The 17717-nt window shown below is 39.5% G+C and overlaps 1 protein-coding gene across 20 annotated transcripts in view; it reads right to left on the bottom strand.

Moving 5' to 3' along the window:
- EYA4 (EYA transcriptional coactivator and phosphatase 4) overlaps nucleotides 1-17717 on the bottom strand; it is a 236951-nt gene that overhangs the window by 17080 nt on the left and 202154 nt on the right. For all 20 annotated transcript variants that reach the window (XM_074990539.1, XM_074990547.1, XM_074990530.1 and 17 more), the window contains 3 exons: nucleotides 15201-15337; nucleotides 13414-13497; nucleotides 1941-2030 (listed from right to left, as the gene is read on the bottom strand). In XM_074990539.1, coding sequence (XP_074846640.1) covers nucleotides 1941-2030; nucleotides 13414-13497; nucleotides 15201-15337 — 311 coding nt within the window. The remainder of the gene's footprint in view (nucleotides 1-1940; nucleotides 2031-13413; nucleotides 13498-15200; nucleotides 15338-17717) is intronic.

Here is a 17717-nt window from a genome sequence, read left to right on the forward strand (position 1 = left end):
GTGAAGGACAGGTATTGTGACAAAAGGTTGAAGGTGAGGGCAACGATCTGAACTTGGGACATTGTTATTTTGTGACTTTGGAAAAAACAGATAAAATGAATAGTCAGAGAGGTAGCCATTTTAGTCTGTATATTCACAAAACAAAAAGCAGTCCTGTAGCACTTTAAAGATTAACACAATAGTTTATTAGGTGATGAGCCTTCGTGGGACAGACCCACTTCTTCAGATCTGGAAAATTCTGAGGTCAGTGAACAGCAATGAAGACTACAGAAACTTGGTACCTCTAGGTTTCCCTATTGGCTGTTGAACAAAGGAAGTGCCTATTACAAGGCGCTTCACCTCAATGGAAGTAAAACACATCTCTCCATCAGGTCCTTTCTCTCAGGACTTGAAGCAAAACATTGTCAATTTTGGTAGCAAATGGTGATAAAAATGTCCAACTGGGGAAGATGCTCTGATCCAAATTTGAAGTAGATCGGAAAAGTCTCTCTATTCACAAAAATATTCCCCACAATTACAAGGTTGTCACATTCCATAAGAGGAACTGACTAAGAGGGGCACATACTGTTTTAAACAGTCTTGTTGATGGCCCTCATTATCAAATAATTGCTACTCTGGCATGGGATCTGTGGTGACCTTCACAGGTGAGTGATCTCCAGTAGTCTGCCAACTATAACCAGAGGGAGGACAGTATGACATGAGCAATAGTATGTCTGTTTGCATCAATACTTCCTTGTGTTCTCAGACCATGAGGAACTACATTTGGACTAGATAATGATTTGTTGAATCATTCCTGTACACAGTAAAGAATCTCAGTCAGAGAATCAATCAGATGAAAAGCGTGAGATGGGTACTAGTCTCCAAGTTCAGACACTTTGATCTGGTGGAGTAGGTTTTGGAGGGGGAAGACATGCATGATTAAACACGTGGATGAACTTGAATTGGATGCCAAGTAAAGATTTGAACCTTCTTAAGAAATAATTAAATTAGGAGCCTGAGGTTCATTATCCAGATTGTCTGACTGAACAAATGACATACAAAAAAGGGTCTGAAAACTCCCTATTTTCTTTTGGACCAAAAATAAATTTGAAGTGAATCCAGAAGCTTCTGAACAAGGTTTAGTAAAGTCTGTTACATTGCCTGAGCTGAGAGGAAGAAAATGGAATATTCCAACAATGAAATACATGGAGGGACTCTTTCTTTTTATATTATGTACCATTGTAGTATATTGTAATGAGGTACCTTTCATTTCTGGAGTATTCACCCCCTAAACCCACAATGCTCTTCAGAGAATTGGAGAAGATATTTTGCACCTGCATTTTCTTAGTTTTAGGGCAATTTTTCAAACTAGAGATCTCGAATCACTTCGCAGTTTTCAATTTCTACTTCTTTAGAGACATGGATGATTAGGTCTAAATTGTCTCTTCATGATAAAGAGTCCATCGTAATCATGATCAGAACTTGCTGATGAGAATCTTTGAGTAAAATAAGAACTCTCCTTCTTCTCTTGAAGAAAGAAAGTAGCTCTTTTTATCCTGAGAACATGGGAAAGGCAAAAGGCAGGCAACAAAGGGGGAGTTTAGGAGAGGACTTCAAAAAGGAACTACTTCAGCTGAGAGAGAAGAGGTGGAGGACAATAGGTCCCCTCTCAAGAGAATACTGCAGATCCAGCAAAATCCACAGAATCAGAAGCACAAACAGCTACAGTGCAAAGAACTGTTGCAGTGACCAGAAGGGACATATCATGGATTTCCCCTCTGTTACTTGCTGAGGAGAAACTCTGAGTAGATTCTTAACTGGAGAAAATTATTGCAGCGTGACTGCCACTGACTGTTCAGTGAGTAAGACCAACCTCAGAGTAATGTCTGTATTGCTATGCGTAGGAAACATTAATAGGTAGCAAACTATTAGTTTTATAATCTGGGATGAAACATTCTTACCTCCAAGTCATTAAAGAATAAATGTGTATCAGCAAGATTAAAAATCATTTCTTCCATTCTCAAGCCCAGGGTAACTGCCATTGGTGGATCCTTTAGAAAATGAAAAATTAGGTTAGAGATTAGAGGCTAAGTTAAAGACAAATTACAGTTCATTCAGGTAACAGTTATTGAAAAGCTGCTGTATGCCCATATTTTGCACTGATGTCTCAAATTCTTTGGGTATGAACCTTTTTTACAGTAAAGTTACAATTATGGATTGTTGTGTTGAAGGAAGTCCACAGGCTAACAGCAAAATTGTTTTGAGGTGCTGAAAAGATTATATGAAAAATACCCTAAAAAGCTAAATATTGGCTTGTCTAACTAATGGCTGAGGAAAAACAACTATTTATATAGCTGTAAAAGGTTAAATATTAAAGTCTGTCTAAATTATTTACAGCTGTACCAAGGAGGAGAACTGCTCATTAGAAGTCCAGTAGATGAATTTAGGAAAGGGAATATTTATTTTAATAAGAATATTTGACATTGTCCAGGTAAGGATCCGAAAGCATTGTATAAAGACATAGTAAATTCTTTCATATCTGGCAGCCCCAGGACCAGGATGTTGCCAGATATTCAAATATTCTGGATAATAGAGAGGGTATACCTAGCAGTGCATAACACTAAAGAAAAACAAGATTACATATTAAGAGAAAAAAAAAATGTATTAAGAGACAAAGAGTAATGTATTTACCAACCACGGTAGTATTGTACACTGTAAACTCAGTGTACTTGCTGTATTTATTTTCACGATACTGTACTTATGGAAAACACAAGTAAAGTTTACTTCTGGATAAAATGCCAGTTATTTGAGAGTTCTGGATGATAGAAGGCCAGGTGTGAAAACATTTACTGTAGTTATATCTTTATTCGCTTTTAAAGACAGAAAAACTAAAGTGACTTGTCTGCATTCACAGTGAATCACTGACATAGCCAGGAACAAAATACACATCCTCTGACATCCAGCTACAGCATTCATTACACCATACTACATCACTTTGGATCAGAAAAAAAATTCCCAATAATTGGCCACAGTCTCCTAAATTAAGTGCCGGAAATCTCTTGTATGAGCACATGTAAAACTGGCCTAGAAAAAACGCACTAGCTATTGTATGGTATGGAATAAAATTATATGCAATTAGGAAGAGATCTTTTCAATGTCTATGCTTTGAGAAAACAAAAGCCAGTCTGAATCTTCCTCCATCCCCCAAATAAGCTTCGCTTTAGAGAACAGCCTCTGTCCCACCTATGCTGTTTTCCAACACCAGTTCTCTTCCCATGCCTTCTACGGCTCCACAAAACATTTCCTGGCCCAATTCACAACCACTCTTCCAACCAAACACCTTTCTTTACTTCTTCAGAACCCCATTATCTATCTTCCTTTCATTCACCTGACCAAATTCCAAACACTCCCTCTATATTTCTAATTAATGCTCACAACATTGCTGATCTCCAGTCCCCTTTCATTATAGGTTCTTAGCCAACCTCCTGTGCTCTGTGGCATTACTGATTGGGATTCCCAGAGAACTGAGAGAACCTTCTGTAACTCACAACTAAGTTTCTCTTTTATTTCAAGTTGTAAAGGCCTACTGCTGGAGATGTTAGATTCTCCTTAGTGTAAGGTTGCCACCATGCATGCATTATTAGGCTGATCCCCCTTGTGTTTTTTTTTTTTTAAATTACACACACCCACGTTTACCTTGCTGACAGTACAAAATCTTCTCAAATCTTTTAGTAAGTTAATTAACTTGACGTTAAAAGATGTATGTTATTTCTAAAGCTAGCAATTTTCATGTTTGGTTTCTCCCTGTCAACAGATTCACTCTCAATCATAAATCATTTATTTGTGTATGAACAAAGATTTTAGCACTTTGAGATATCACATTTTGATAGGCACTTGGCAAACTCAGTCCTGCTCTGAAATCACTTAAACACAATGGCAAAAATTGAAACAGGCAGATTTCAAGGGCAAGAAGAGTGAAGCATTTCAGAAATTGTCACTAATTGGTAATGAGACCCAGTTCTCTGTCAGCTTCACTGCTGAATGCCAGTATTTTCATGTTGACTTCTGAACTGCACCAACCTATTTTTCTAAAAGGAAAGGAACTTTCAGGACCTTGTAAAATAGCTTGTGCCTGAAATCGCCACAAAAATGCCCATTTGGGATAAAGAGTACTTGGGTGAAAAAATGCAGGAAGCGTCCAGGTCTATTTTCCAGAGAAGGTGACAGAGAAACATGGGCTCAGTGATTTATGAAAGGGTTCATGAGATTATATCTACAGGAGAACTGGGCATGAAACACTGAGCTCAGAGATGACTGATCCATCACTAGTCAATGCTGCCTTCAGAGATTAACCACTAAATGTTAACTGCTGGCCTGAAACAGACTAATAGTTTTAAAAAAGAACAAATTGGCTAAATAGGGGAGACAAACATGTTTTCTTCTCTAAACTTTTGAAATCCTTGTCAGTGAATATTCAGAGAATTCCACCCTCTCCCCACAGCACAGAACTATGAAATTCACAACTCTTTGTACTAAGCTGATAGACTCAATCTTGCGAAGGCTTGTGCCCAGTCATAACTTGATGCAGATATGTAGTCTCATTGTTTTCAATAGGCCTACTCATGTGAGTAAAGTTATGTGTGTAACTGCTTCCAAGGTGGGGGGCTTCAATCTTTTTGCTTCTTTTCCTCCTTTCTCTGTGGAACTGGAGTGAACTGTAGAAATACACTGTAAATGACTGCATCATAATCTAGTTCTTTTTAATACAGTGTTCCAGTTATATTTTACTGGAAGAGATAAAAATAGTGTAATTGAATGATATAAATAAGACACATGCCTGTCACAACATCCTCCAATGACCTAATATCAACTGTATGGGTGAAATCAATCACTGTGCTCATAAATGAACTCACAGGAAAATAAACATCCTATCGTGTGGGTGAACACTTCACTCAATTTCAGCCCCTTCACTCCTCATCCTCAAAGGAAACCTGTACTACACTTTCAAAATACAAGCCTAGGCACTTATGGTGGATAGAATAAAAAGTAAAAACTAAGATACCTCATGTCAGCTTCTAATACAATCAGGTTTTGATCTTAGAATAATACTATTCTATCAAGGCAGATTTACTGAGCTCTGGAGGAGAAAACCCAACATCCTTCAGCAAATTTGCCAAATTCCATAATGCAACTTTTAAACAGAGCCCAAGTTCCAGTTTTTCGCAGTGAAACTCATCACTGAACACAAAACAGAGCTTCAGGAAGGAGAAAGAAGCACTCTGTGTTCTGGTTACTTTGAAGGGTTTCTCTTGCATCTGAGGGTAGATTCAGATGGCAGAGAACAACCAAAACAAGTCAAGAGAAAAATCTGGAAAAAAGCAAGACATTTAAGGAGATAAGGTGCAAAGAGAAACCTACAATAACTGTACACAATTTAGTTGTTAGAGAAATTTACTGAAACAGACTGAAATTTTGCTAATATACTCTGTTTCTCAATATATTGAAAGTAAAATGTGGTCACTTTCCACAGACATTTGGGTGAATTAAAAAAACACGACCACCAAGAACAGCTCTTCAGCCGTTACAGATACTACTTGTACACAATGGACCCAGGATCAGCTATAGCATTCCTCTATAGCAAATAACCCATGTTTTTAGTTATGGTTAGTAGAGGGTATAAATTGGAGCCAGACTGTCTAGACTTCTGTGCTAGATTGAGCCATCACTGGAATGCCTCCTCAGAGGCGAAGTAAAAATATCTCAACAGAAACGATATTTATGCTTTGAGAATGAGAGAATCGTGATAGGGTCCCAGATACATTCCAAATTTCTTAGTTTCATTAGTGGCAGGAGACTGTTTAACACTACCAGTCAAGAGAGGCTCACAGAATCATTTTTGTATTCACATACGGTAAAACAAGGTATTTTATATGAATTTCTCTAGTTATATATAACAACACTAATGAAACTTTTTTAAATCTTGAGGAACAATGGTGCAAGAACACACCAGTGAAGGGGAGTACTGCTGAATTTAATAGGGATAGCACTGTCCTCAAGGAAAAAGTTTGACTGACAAGTGGAAATGATAGAGTTAAATGTTAACGTTGCTTGCCCAGTGGTACAGCTAGCGTTAGGTGGGAGCCTCAGGTGTAAGTCCCACTCTCTCTTTTTTGGAGACTCATTCTTGGGATGGTATTGTAGAGGCTGGAGAAAAAGAAAAGAGAGCACTGCCAATGGACTCCACAGGGAGTTCCTGTCTATTACTCACTGGATTAAAGTAAGGGGTTGACAACAAGATCAGCAGAGCAAGATAATCTGCCTTGAGGCATCTGACCAAAATACAGGAAACGATCACTGCAGCTGAATGATTTTTCTAAGTATACTAGTGTTGATGACAAGTGCCAGCTGGGATTTGGAACTAGCCCATGACCAGGTATAACATGAGAAGTATTAAGCATCTTTATAGCTCCCTGCTAATGTGATTCAACTCTGTTCTGGAGGGACAATCACTGAGAGTGAAAGGAGAGCATGGTTTTCATGGGCCATTTCTCTATTTTTGGGCTGTCTTCAGGGACTGTCATCAAAGGATGATCGTCGAGTTTTAATGGTGGTGGTGGTGACTTTTTTTGTAGAGAACATTTGCTGTTTAAGAGACCAAGAATTTATCATCATATGCCATCAAAACAGCTGTTATGTTTCAATCACAAACAACGCTGGCCAAATTTAAACTGTTAAAGGCAAAGAGATCTCATAATCAAACACTTGGGCCCCACCAACTTTCATGGCCATGAAAAATGCACCATGGACAGTGAAATCTGATCTCTCCCATAAAATCTGGATATTGTAGGGGTGGCAACTGGCCTCCAGCTACCTGTCCCAGCTAGGATTGGGAGGGACAGCACTACGTCTTACCCAAAGGGTCAAGCAACTATGTGGGAGAAACCAATCACTGTGCTCTTAAATAAACTCTCACAGGAAAATAGTAGGATAATGAGTCAAGTAAGACCCATTTCCAGGAACCTCCCCTGCCTACAGGAAGCTCTGAAGGCAGGAGAGCCCCAGAGTTTCCTTCAGCTGGATGATGTTCCCAGAGGTGGGTGTGGACCTGGCCTTGAGAGTGGTCCCTGAAGGAAGTCCCATCCTACCTCACCTTGTTGTCAACCCCCTATTAGCGCACCAGGATGTTGCTGTGGTAGGAAACCCTGGTTCAGGGCCAGCACGCAGGCATTAAAGAGGCCTTGGGCTAACTGGGGGAGCAGTATTACCTCCCCCTATCTATGAGGTCCTGTGCAGTCACCCCTCGGTAAGGCTGGTCATGCCTCTCCCACAAAGTGATAACCCCCTCCTCACCCTGTGACCTTCACATCTGTGCTTGCTGCTGGCTATGCCCCTTGTTTCAGAACTGTGTGCTTGGCCAGCAGCTGCCACTCTCTGGCCACCCATTGCTAAAGGTAGTGCCCTCAGCAGCAGCAGTGCAGAAATAAAGGTGGCGGTACCATAACCCCCACGATCCCTTTTGGGTTGGGAGCCTGAGAGTTAAAAAACCATGAATCTCAGATATACAAATCTGAAACCATGAAACTATTAAAAAAAATCCCATGACCATGAAATTGACAACAATGGACCATGAATTTGGTAGAGCCCTAGCAATCTCTAATCCCCTGAAACTCTTGTACACTGAATTATTATTATTAAGTAATAATAATGATATATTAAATAGAAACAACATGTACATGGATCATAATCAGAAAGCTGAAGAAAAAGGCCTAATACATTTTGGTACTGGCCCACATTTGACTCAAACTGAGAGTAGTTATTCACCTGATATAGTTGGTAGGTTCTTCCAACACAAAGTAGAATTTTTATGTTTCTCTTGAAGTACAGGTTGTTGCTGCTACATTTTGCACTTGTTTTTAAAGTGTTCTAAAACATTATCCTGAATTCTGTGTAATCCACATTCAAGTTTGGACAACTAAGACATTGTCCTCTGCAGTGCCATAAAAAGCAGTCATTCTTTGTACCAGCCTGAACTTTGACTTACTGTATTTCTGGAGCATCTTTGCCCTTTGGATTGACCTTTAAAAAAATATAATGATTTCACCAAGTTGGAAATGCTAACACTCAAACTCCTACGTAAAGCTTCATCAGCTCAAAAATACCAAGAAATCACTGGGACACAGTAGAAGGAAGAATAGATATTGTTAATAAGAGAACAGGAATGCACCTCATAAAATTTAACAGACGATGACAGTCCCCTAACACATGTCCTGTCACATCAACAAATCCTTATTTAAGAGTTTAGCATTGTAGAAAACTATATGTGCCAACTGCTGCTCAGCTGCAAAAACCATCATCAGCCACCCAGGTCATAACAGAACAGCTCAGAAAGCAATGAGCATAATTTGCTACTGCAGTAAATAATTAAAAATAGAAGTGTACTAATTTTATGGTGCATGAAGAGCATCAACAAATGATACGAACAAAGTAACCCTAAAATTACCTTACAAGCAGAGAGAGAAAGAGAGACATTTCAATAACATACTTAACTCAGGAAAGTCCAATAAAAACTGACAAAAAAAATCACTTAATTGTGAATTTCTGGCCTTTTAATTAATATCTTCTAGCTTTGTACTGATGAAACTCAGGCATGTAAAGCCTCTCTCACTTCAGAGGACAACTTTATACTATTCTTTCAATTGGTTCCTTCCCACGAAGAAGCAATTTGCAATAAAGTTTAATGAGACATTTACAGTCTTGTTCATAACGTTACATTTTTTCCCGATCTGTCAAAGCTTGTTATACTATTATTATTGACACCAGACAGACAGTTCAGCTAAAACTTAGTCCTGACTCAGTACAGAGACTCCACTAGATGACCTATTTGTATGTACTTATGATTGCAATCTGCTAGTCCCACCACGGCTCTGTATTGACTTTTCATACAAACCAGTCTGACTGTGACACTTGAGCAAACATGGCTCTGTACTCTGTGTAGCATTTCCATTCACGGTCATCATGACAGTAGAGTAGTAAAACCTAAAAGATACTTATTGAAAGGTTTGGGTTTGTTTGTTTTTTTTTTTTTTTGTTTCCCCCCGATCACAGCAAGAAATAGGGCAAAGAGAAGGACAAGAGATGGTAGGTCTATTTAGATAGGGAATAACTGAGCGTGTGTATGTATATCCGTCTGCACATTCAGAGTACCGATATAAAAATTAGAATACAGTTGATCTCCGACTCACAAGATGTCAACTTACATGTTTCTTGAAATAACATGACTTGAAATGGTGAGTGGCGGAAAGTCAGGAACCAGGTGGCAGCCTGGCTCCCGACTCCCCTTCCACTTGCAGGAGCCAGGGAAGTGACCAATGCTCCCAGCTCCAGCAAGCAGAGGGGGGCTGGGAGCCAGGCTACCATCTGGTTCTGAGCTCCCCGCCACTCCTGGGAACCAGGAAACTGCACCTGGCTCTGGGCTCCTCACCACTGACAGGAGCAGGAATCCAGGCAGTCAGGACCAGGGGACCTGAAGGTATCAGGGCCCCTCCCCCAGGCATCCTGACTTATGCGAAATTTGATTTACACGTAGTTGCCCAGGAATGCAACCTACACGTAAGACAGAGGTCTACTGTAACAGAACAAAGGTAAAACCCCGGAAAATCATCCGTCTAAGTAACACTGTAATCCCAGAATTTCACACCTTGAAAATGCAAATTTAACTACTCTGTTCACCACAAATCACTCTCTCCCTATTTATAACAGCATCATGCTATAAACACACAATAACATTTAGAAAAGCTTGAAAAACACAGAGTCACTTGTTCTGCTGTCTCATTTAATCTTCTCTTTCTGGAGAAAATGTGTTTAATAAAACACAATACACAGAAAACATATTTAAAAAGAGCTGAGAATCAGGGCACACATCATAAAGTACTTTGACAGCTTAAAGACACATCAAGGCACAGATTGGGAACTGCACTTTCCCCCTTACTAGGAAGCAATAAAAGGAAGGGGTAGGACTCGCTGCTATGATTCTATACCACCTGCAGATTTCCACAGGACGAGGGAACTCACCACTGGTTGTTTAAACTGCCCACAAACCAACTTTCTACCACTGGAGCAGCACGATCACAATGACCAAAATGTTTTTTGAAACACAGAAATATAACTAGAGCTGATGTACCTCTATGCCCCCTATTAATATAATATCTAAGTTCCTCACTATCTTTTGTTATGTATACAACCTCACAACCCCTCTTCAAGGCAGAGATTATTATCCCCATTTTACAGATCTGAGGCTCAGTGATTTGGCAAAAATCACACAGGAAGACTGTGGTGGGACAGGGACTTGAACCATGGTTTCCCAAGCTTCAGTTTACTGCCCTGATCACTTAAGAATACTTCCTCTATATGGGAAAATTTTGCAGCAACAACACAAAATATTAGCCAGGAGCTTATTACAAATATTTGAGTCATTCCCAGAGCAAATAAAAATAGTAGACAATTCTTTATTTTTCGTTATTTTTATTACAATATTTTATTTACTGTTGGTTCACACCCACACACATCAGTGCACATAAAATTTATTCAGCACATAGATGGAAATAATTTGAGGGAACATCACAGATAGTGATTATGAATTTATTTATTGAAATAAATTCATAATCATTATCTGATATCACAACTGGTTGCTGCAACTACTCATTACTTGATGACCAGATTATTTAAAAAAAAAAAAAGCAAAGCACTGATGTTGTTTTAATCTAAAACAGAGGTTGGCAACCATCAGCATATGACCTATCAGGAAAATCCAAAGGTGGCCAGCAAGTCATTTGGTTCACAGGCCCAAGGGGCCACATTTCACCCTTACCAGCCAATGGGTGCTGCAGAAAGCATTGTGGGCCACAGAGACATGCTGGCTGCCATTTCCTGAAGCTCTTATTGGCCAGGAACGGTGAACCCACAGCCAATGTGAGCTGCAGGGGGGGCCATGCCTGCAGACTATCAACATAAGCAAAATGTCTTGTGGCCTGCATGTGACTACCCTGGCCAACTGCTGGTCTAAAATGTCCCTATGGATATGGGAAGAGTGTGTGTGGGGAGGGACACCCCAAAAAGAGAAAACCGAGAACCTATCTCTGTGAAGTTGTTGCCAGAATAGTTTTCAGCATTGGCTAGAAAGGACTGATAGCTCCATAACTTATTTAAACGTAAAGTCTTTACACAAACCATGACAAATCATTTCTTAATTTTTAATATCTGACATGGAGAAAAATATTACAGTAGAACAGAGATGCCATCCAAAAGGCTGGAAGGACACTTGGAATAAAAATACAAGTAACGGAATCATTGGGCCAAACATCATAACTCCCATGGAGGTCTGTAGTCTGCATTCAGTGGTGACAAACACTGCAAGCTGCATGTTTTGTCTGATTCGGCTCTCGCTGAGAGATGAAAGGAAGTAATTCTGTCCAAGTCAATGGAGTTATATATTCATAAAAATAGTGTTAGAACCGTGTGTAGGGTGAAGAGCAACGTATGTGGGGAAGCAATACAACATGCTGCCGCAGAAGGTTATAAAACGGAAGCTACAACTATTTGGACATATTTGCAGAATGAACAACGAACGAAAAAATCAAGACCCTAGTATTCGGCATAATGGACTGTTCGAATAGGAGAGGCAGACCCCACAGAGAATGGATAGATCCTGTAGTAGAATGGTGCAGAGCTAGTCTACAGAAACTAAGCCACTTTGCACTGGTCAGGGAAAGATGGAAGGAAATAGCGAGAGAGGCATCAGACACCAACGGGTGTTGAGCCCACGGTTATTGATGATGATGATGAATATAACATGCATTGATTTGGCTCTGTGAAGGTATAAAACAAGTGGTATCCATACTAGCTATTGAGTAGCTAATCATATGTTGCCATTTCAAAACTGTCTTGGAAATTCACCTGCTCAGGCAAAAGTCTGCTAGCCCACCCTTTTCACACACCAAGAGAAACAACTTCCTGCATCTTCAAACACACATACCCATGCACACTGCCCTGGAAACATCTCCACATGTATGTTAACACCAAACTCTTTTCCTTCCTCTTTTGTTAAGAGAAACAGGCTTCCCAGCTGTCGTTTTGTCCTCTCTCCCACACAGACACCCACCCACACCCGCTTCTCATACAAACTAGATAACCACTACCCTGCAATTCATGGACTTCTCTATTCTCCCAGTTACCAAGTCCCACCCACATAATCAGCATTCATTCTGCCACTAGCCCTGCCCATGTCAGTATAGCTACAACACCAATGAAAAATATGTACGAAAATTTACTTCATGAATATTCTGAAGGTTTGCAGCAGAAACTGCACTACAGCTCCTCAGGGTTCCATAAATCTCCTCTCCCTGCCCTGCTATTACAGCCCTTCCCCAATCAATTCTCTTCCTCCAATCATTTGTTCTCCTTTTCCTGCCTTCACGATCCATCAATGTGATCCTTTTCTGCAGTCCATTGGTTCCCTCCTTCTCAGTCCTCCTCTCCCTCCTTCAAACTACTCAGTTTTCTTCCTCCACACCACAGAGCCTTCCCCTTCCCTTCCCACTAGTTCCTCGGACCGAGGATGAGCTGGGTCTTGCTCAGTAGGTGAGGAAATTCGTGTTTCTACTGCTCCGGGGTTGTGACTCATTCTTTCCCCTTCCACTCCTTGATGCTCCCTGCTCAGGGCTTCTTCTCCATCCACCTTTGGGTTTTGAGAGGTGAAAAGGGGAGCAGTTGTGTACAATAAAAGCAATAACTGATTGGCAGCAGACGGTATTTCATCCAATAGCTTAACCCAACCAACAGCCAGCCACAACCACCAGACACTCAGCAGGAAGGCTGAGGTGTCAGAGAGAACATCAAGAGTATACAGCTTCCACCTCAAGTCTGAAGTTAGGCAGGTCTGCCTTCCATTCCTTTACTTTAACATTAGAGTTCCCTTTCCCTGCAAATTCATCAGTTCTGTTTTCTTTTTCACTGTCCAATTAATTCATTCCCTTTCCCTGCCCCAATTCCAAATTGATCACTTATTTCACCTTTCCCACCAAACCTATTACCATTTGTAACAGCTTTTCAAAGCCGCACCAGAAACCTCACCTCTCCCTCAAGGTCTCCTCCTCGAGCCTATTTCAGCAACCCTACCTTTCTGGACCTCACATCTTACCTAAGGGTGAGCACCTCATCTATCCCCTAGGCTGTTCCATTGGGCAAATTACAACTTCTGTACCTCAGTTTCCCAATTTGTAAAATGGAGTTAATACTATTCACACCTCCCTTCTCTCCCTCTCAGGGGCACATTAATGTTAATTAAGTTTTACAATGCATACTGAAGATGAAGAACACAGTAAAAATGCCAAGTATGTCAACGGTTTGAATTGACCATTGAATTCACAAACTGCATACCTTGCCATATTTTTGTGCATAGGATCCTGTAAGCAGCGAATGAAAGACAATGATCGTTTCATCCAAATCCCAAACAAATACACGCTGAAAATAGAAGGGATGACAAAAATCAGTGTGTAATCAAGAAGTAACACGACCCAAAAATCAAATCACTTATCTCCTTTCTTTAAATAAGCCCTGAGGTGAGTATGTATATTTTGAAAATCAGCCTTGACAATGTACCTTAAAATAATCTACAAAAAACATGGAGGACATTGTTTTTCAATTACTTTCTAATCCTAATCAATCTACAATTTCTAGACAGATTTCAAATGTGTCAAATCCTTTAGAATATTTTATTTGTCAAATAAAAGATATTCTCTCATCCTCCTTGTCTCTCTGATGCACTACAGATGTTAGGATAGTTTGAGTCAGTTACTTTGTTGTAAAATAGCTAATAATTTAAAGATGAAGTCTACTGTCATATTCTTATGTGCAACTCACACTGAGTTCAATAACTGTTCTTCCAATAAAGATAATATTAAGTCCTGCTGGTACTTCTTCATGCCACAAGTACTATTATGCCACAGTAATTCACACAGGAGAGGAATTTAAATAATACTTTTGGACAAAATCTATTTAACATTTTATTTTGTTTTTAAGGGATTTTTTTGAGTTGTGGTAAAAGTTGGTGTTTGTTCTTTTTTGTTCTGAAATTTACCAGCAAAAATGAAACTAAGGAAAGGAAAATGGAAATCTTTCCATAAATGTAAAAACACTGTGTAATTTAAAAAAGACTGTGTAATTTAGAAAGAAACAGTTTGTGAGCAACTATAAGAAGTTCCAAGACAATTTGCTCAAAAATCAGGACAAAATTCCTCATGCGATGTATGGAAAGCTATGGCATTCAAGATCAATGCTAAGCCTTACAATCACACCTGTCCTTTCAATAGAGATGCATGGGCAGGGACAGCCAAGTGTGGGGAGAAAGGTGATTCCTGATGATATGTGGAGTTAGGAACTACATGCACAGAGGGTGGAATAGTCCAGGGATACTAGCACTGAGTGCCAGTATCATCACAGAGGAAGAAGGGACATCACATAACTGTGCAGAACATTTCTCTGCTCCCCATGCTGGAATATACCATGCGTTCAGCGAGTGCTGTTTTCCCTCTGTCACACAAAGGCAGAGAACTACAAAGACTGACTAAGAAGAGACTTGTATTTTAAAACTTCACCTTATACATTGCACATATATATTTGTTAAGGCTTTGATTTCTCAAACAGTGGCCCATAGCTGGTTAAATCAATTACACTACTTACAGGGAAAAGTTAAAGCAATAATTTAAGTGTTTGCAGGATCAGGGCCAAGTAAAGAGGTGCCATATTTATGCCTTCTTTTTTGTAATGCACATTTTGCATTAAGTATTTACATAATTGGATTGATGCATCTGAATTTTATTTAAAAAAAGAAAGTCAAACAATGCTCAAAATAAAAGTTAAAATCAGAAAGAATATGAACAAAGAAACCTTGAACTGTTTTGTAGATTTATTCCACATTAAACTGGAAGAGACAATATGCATGGATATTGTTGAAATTGTTACTTCACTTTCAATGCCTCTATGTATACATTGAATACGTGCCATATTGTATACACTTAAAGTAACCACTGGAAATCTAGTACGTTCACAGTTAATGGTATACATGGCTCATGCCATTTTTTAAAATACACTTTAATTTGTTTCCATATCTTTAATGTGCTGAGTTTAAAGTCAGGTTACCATTCATCAGTTACCAGAGGGCATACCTCCAAGTCACTGTCCGGAGGGGGTGATGGATTATTCTTTCGCCCTCTACCCCGGGACTTCGACCCAGAACTCCGACATGTTCTCTCATCGAGATCTTTGATCGGTGTTGAGGGGCTCTGTACTGTGTCAAACTCCCCTATAAATACAACCATTCATGGAAAAACGGTCAATGTTAAAATTTTAAATAAGGCATAAAAGCTTTTTAAAATGTCTCTCTACACAGTTTATATGCCAAGCTAAACACAAGGTACACACACACTGTAAACATAAAATGCAGAAAAGCAGTTCTCAGTTTCACATAACAGGAAATTGCAGATGCCACAAATATATTCTGACTTTACCAGAGACAAACTTCTATATATCTCCTTAAATAAGAGGAGAGCGTTTAAATGCACTAATGTGCATATTTTATATATCTATATATAAAAACTGTGAGGCATCAAAGTCAGCTTTCTAAAATGCCATACTAATGGTCATGTCGTGCTTTTAAAAAAATTAAGGTGAGGATATATTGTTTCCTATGTTAGGCAGTCAGCTAGACAGATTTCAGCGTCCTCTATTGCTGCGAGGGCTCAACTATTCAACACCTGCAGGAGACCCACCATCAAGCCTAAATACTGTTTAAGGAATCAGAATTCCCTCTTTTTTGACACACTAACATTCTAATCGCCTTACCCACCAGAACCCCTGTCCCATGGTACCAGCTCTATGCCAGTTCATTCCTCTACCTTCTCAGCCTGATTTCCATGATGCATTCCACCTTACCACTGCTGGTCACAAAAATGAGTCATGGTCAACAGAGCCATGAGCAAAATAAGGCAGATCACAATGGAAAGGTTGGATGGGGTTAGAGGATGGACCTACCTAGGAGCAATTATTTGAGACTCGGCCCACTCCATTTCCCAGGAACCAGAAGGCTTCCTACCTTCCAAGGACATCACTACTAGTGCACCTCCAGAAACTTCTGGTGATGTATCGAGGCACGGGCTAATTTAGCCAGTTTCCTAAGTCTGAAAAGACATGAATCCTCCCACTTTGCCTGCCTTAATGATTATTGCACAGCTGTTTCAGAACAGCAATGGAGTAGAGCTATCCCTGACTCTTCCCAAAGAGCTCAATAAACTGATTCAAGCATGCCATCTGATTTTTCTACGTTGTTGAGTTCTCTGCTGCAGCACTGTCAATGGTTCTTTAAAATACATTGAAGGATGTCGCCCAGACATAACCATCTGATCCACTTAATATTTAGCCATGGCACTCTGAATACATTTCCTAGACCTGAATAAGAGCACTGTGGATCCTGAAAAGCTGATTGCTTTCATCAACAGAAACTGGTCCAATAAGTGCAATTACCTCAACCACTGTGAGGGCAGTATGAAATACTTTTCAGGTTGGATGACAGAAACAAAGAGACAGCTGGCTTCGGGAGGCCTAATTCAAGGGTGACAGTGTGGGCAGTATCAATTATTTATTAAATATTAGTATTATCATAGCCTGTAGGAGCTCGACTCATGGAGCTGCAGCCTGCTTTACTGTATTAAACGTTACACAAACACAGGACATAAAGATGATCTCTGTCCCCACAGAGTTTATAATCAAGCCAAATCACTTAAGTTCAACTGGCAATTCTTTTCTTCTTCTTTCTGGTTTTCCATTCTAAGAACATTTTCATTAGGGTCAAGAGTGAATAATATAGGTCATCTGCATGTACTAACATTGTATACCAAAAGAAAGAAAAGGTTGTACATGGCAAATGAAGAACATTTTAAAGTTTATAGGTACAAGGCAATTTGGGCAAAAGTGACCATGAAATGATAGGTTTAATGATTTTTAAGGAAAGGAAGAAGTAATAGCACCACAGTAAGGCCAATGGACTTGAAAAAGCAGACTAACAAACTCACAGCACTGGGTAAGGTCCTCTTAAAAGAAAATCTCATGAAAAAATGAGTTTGGCAGAAATGGCAAAGATTCAATGAGGCAATATTAAAAGCATGAGCTCAAACTCTTCTGATAATAAGGAAAGATAGGAACACCAATAAGAGGCCAATATACCTTCCCCAGGAGCTATTTAATTATATGAAAATCAGCAAAGAATCCTAAAATGAGTGAACATATGAATGAATTGTAAGGATGACTACATGAGCATCAGAGACAAAATGAGAAAGACTAAAGCACAAAATGAGCTACACCCATCAAGGGATATAATAGGCAATAGGAGGTTATATAAAAATACATTAAGTGCAAGAGAAAATACAAAGAAAACTGTAAATCCACTAGTTAGCAGCAAGGAAGGAGGGCTAGTAACATGACATCAAGAAGGCTGAGGTATGTAAAACCTATTTTGTTTCACTTAGCCTTCACTAAAAGGTTGTTTGTGACTAAATGCTTATGAGAATTAATATTAATAAGGGAGATGGAACAAACCAGATTACAGAAAAGAAGAGATTAAAAATATGTTGATACATTAGGTGCATTCATGTTAGCAAGGCCTGTCAAAATTCATCCTTAGTCCAATA

The sequence above is a fragment of the Carettochelys insculpta genome, chromosome 3 (assembly GCF_033958435.1).
Source record: "Carettochelys insculpta isolate YL-2023 chromosome 3, ASM3395843v1, whole genome shotgun sequence".
Taxonomy (NCBI): Eukaryota; Metazoa; Chordata; order Testudines; family Carettochelyidae; genus Carettochelys; species Carettochelys insculpta.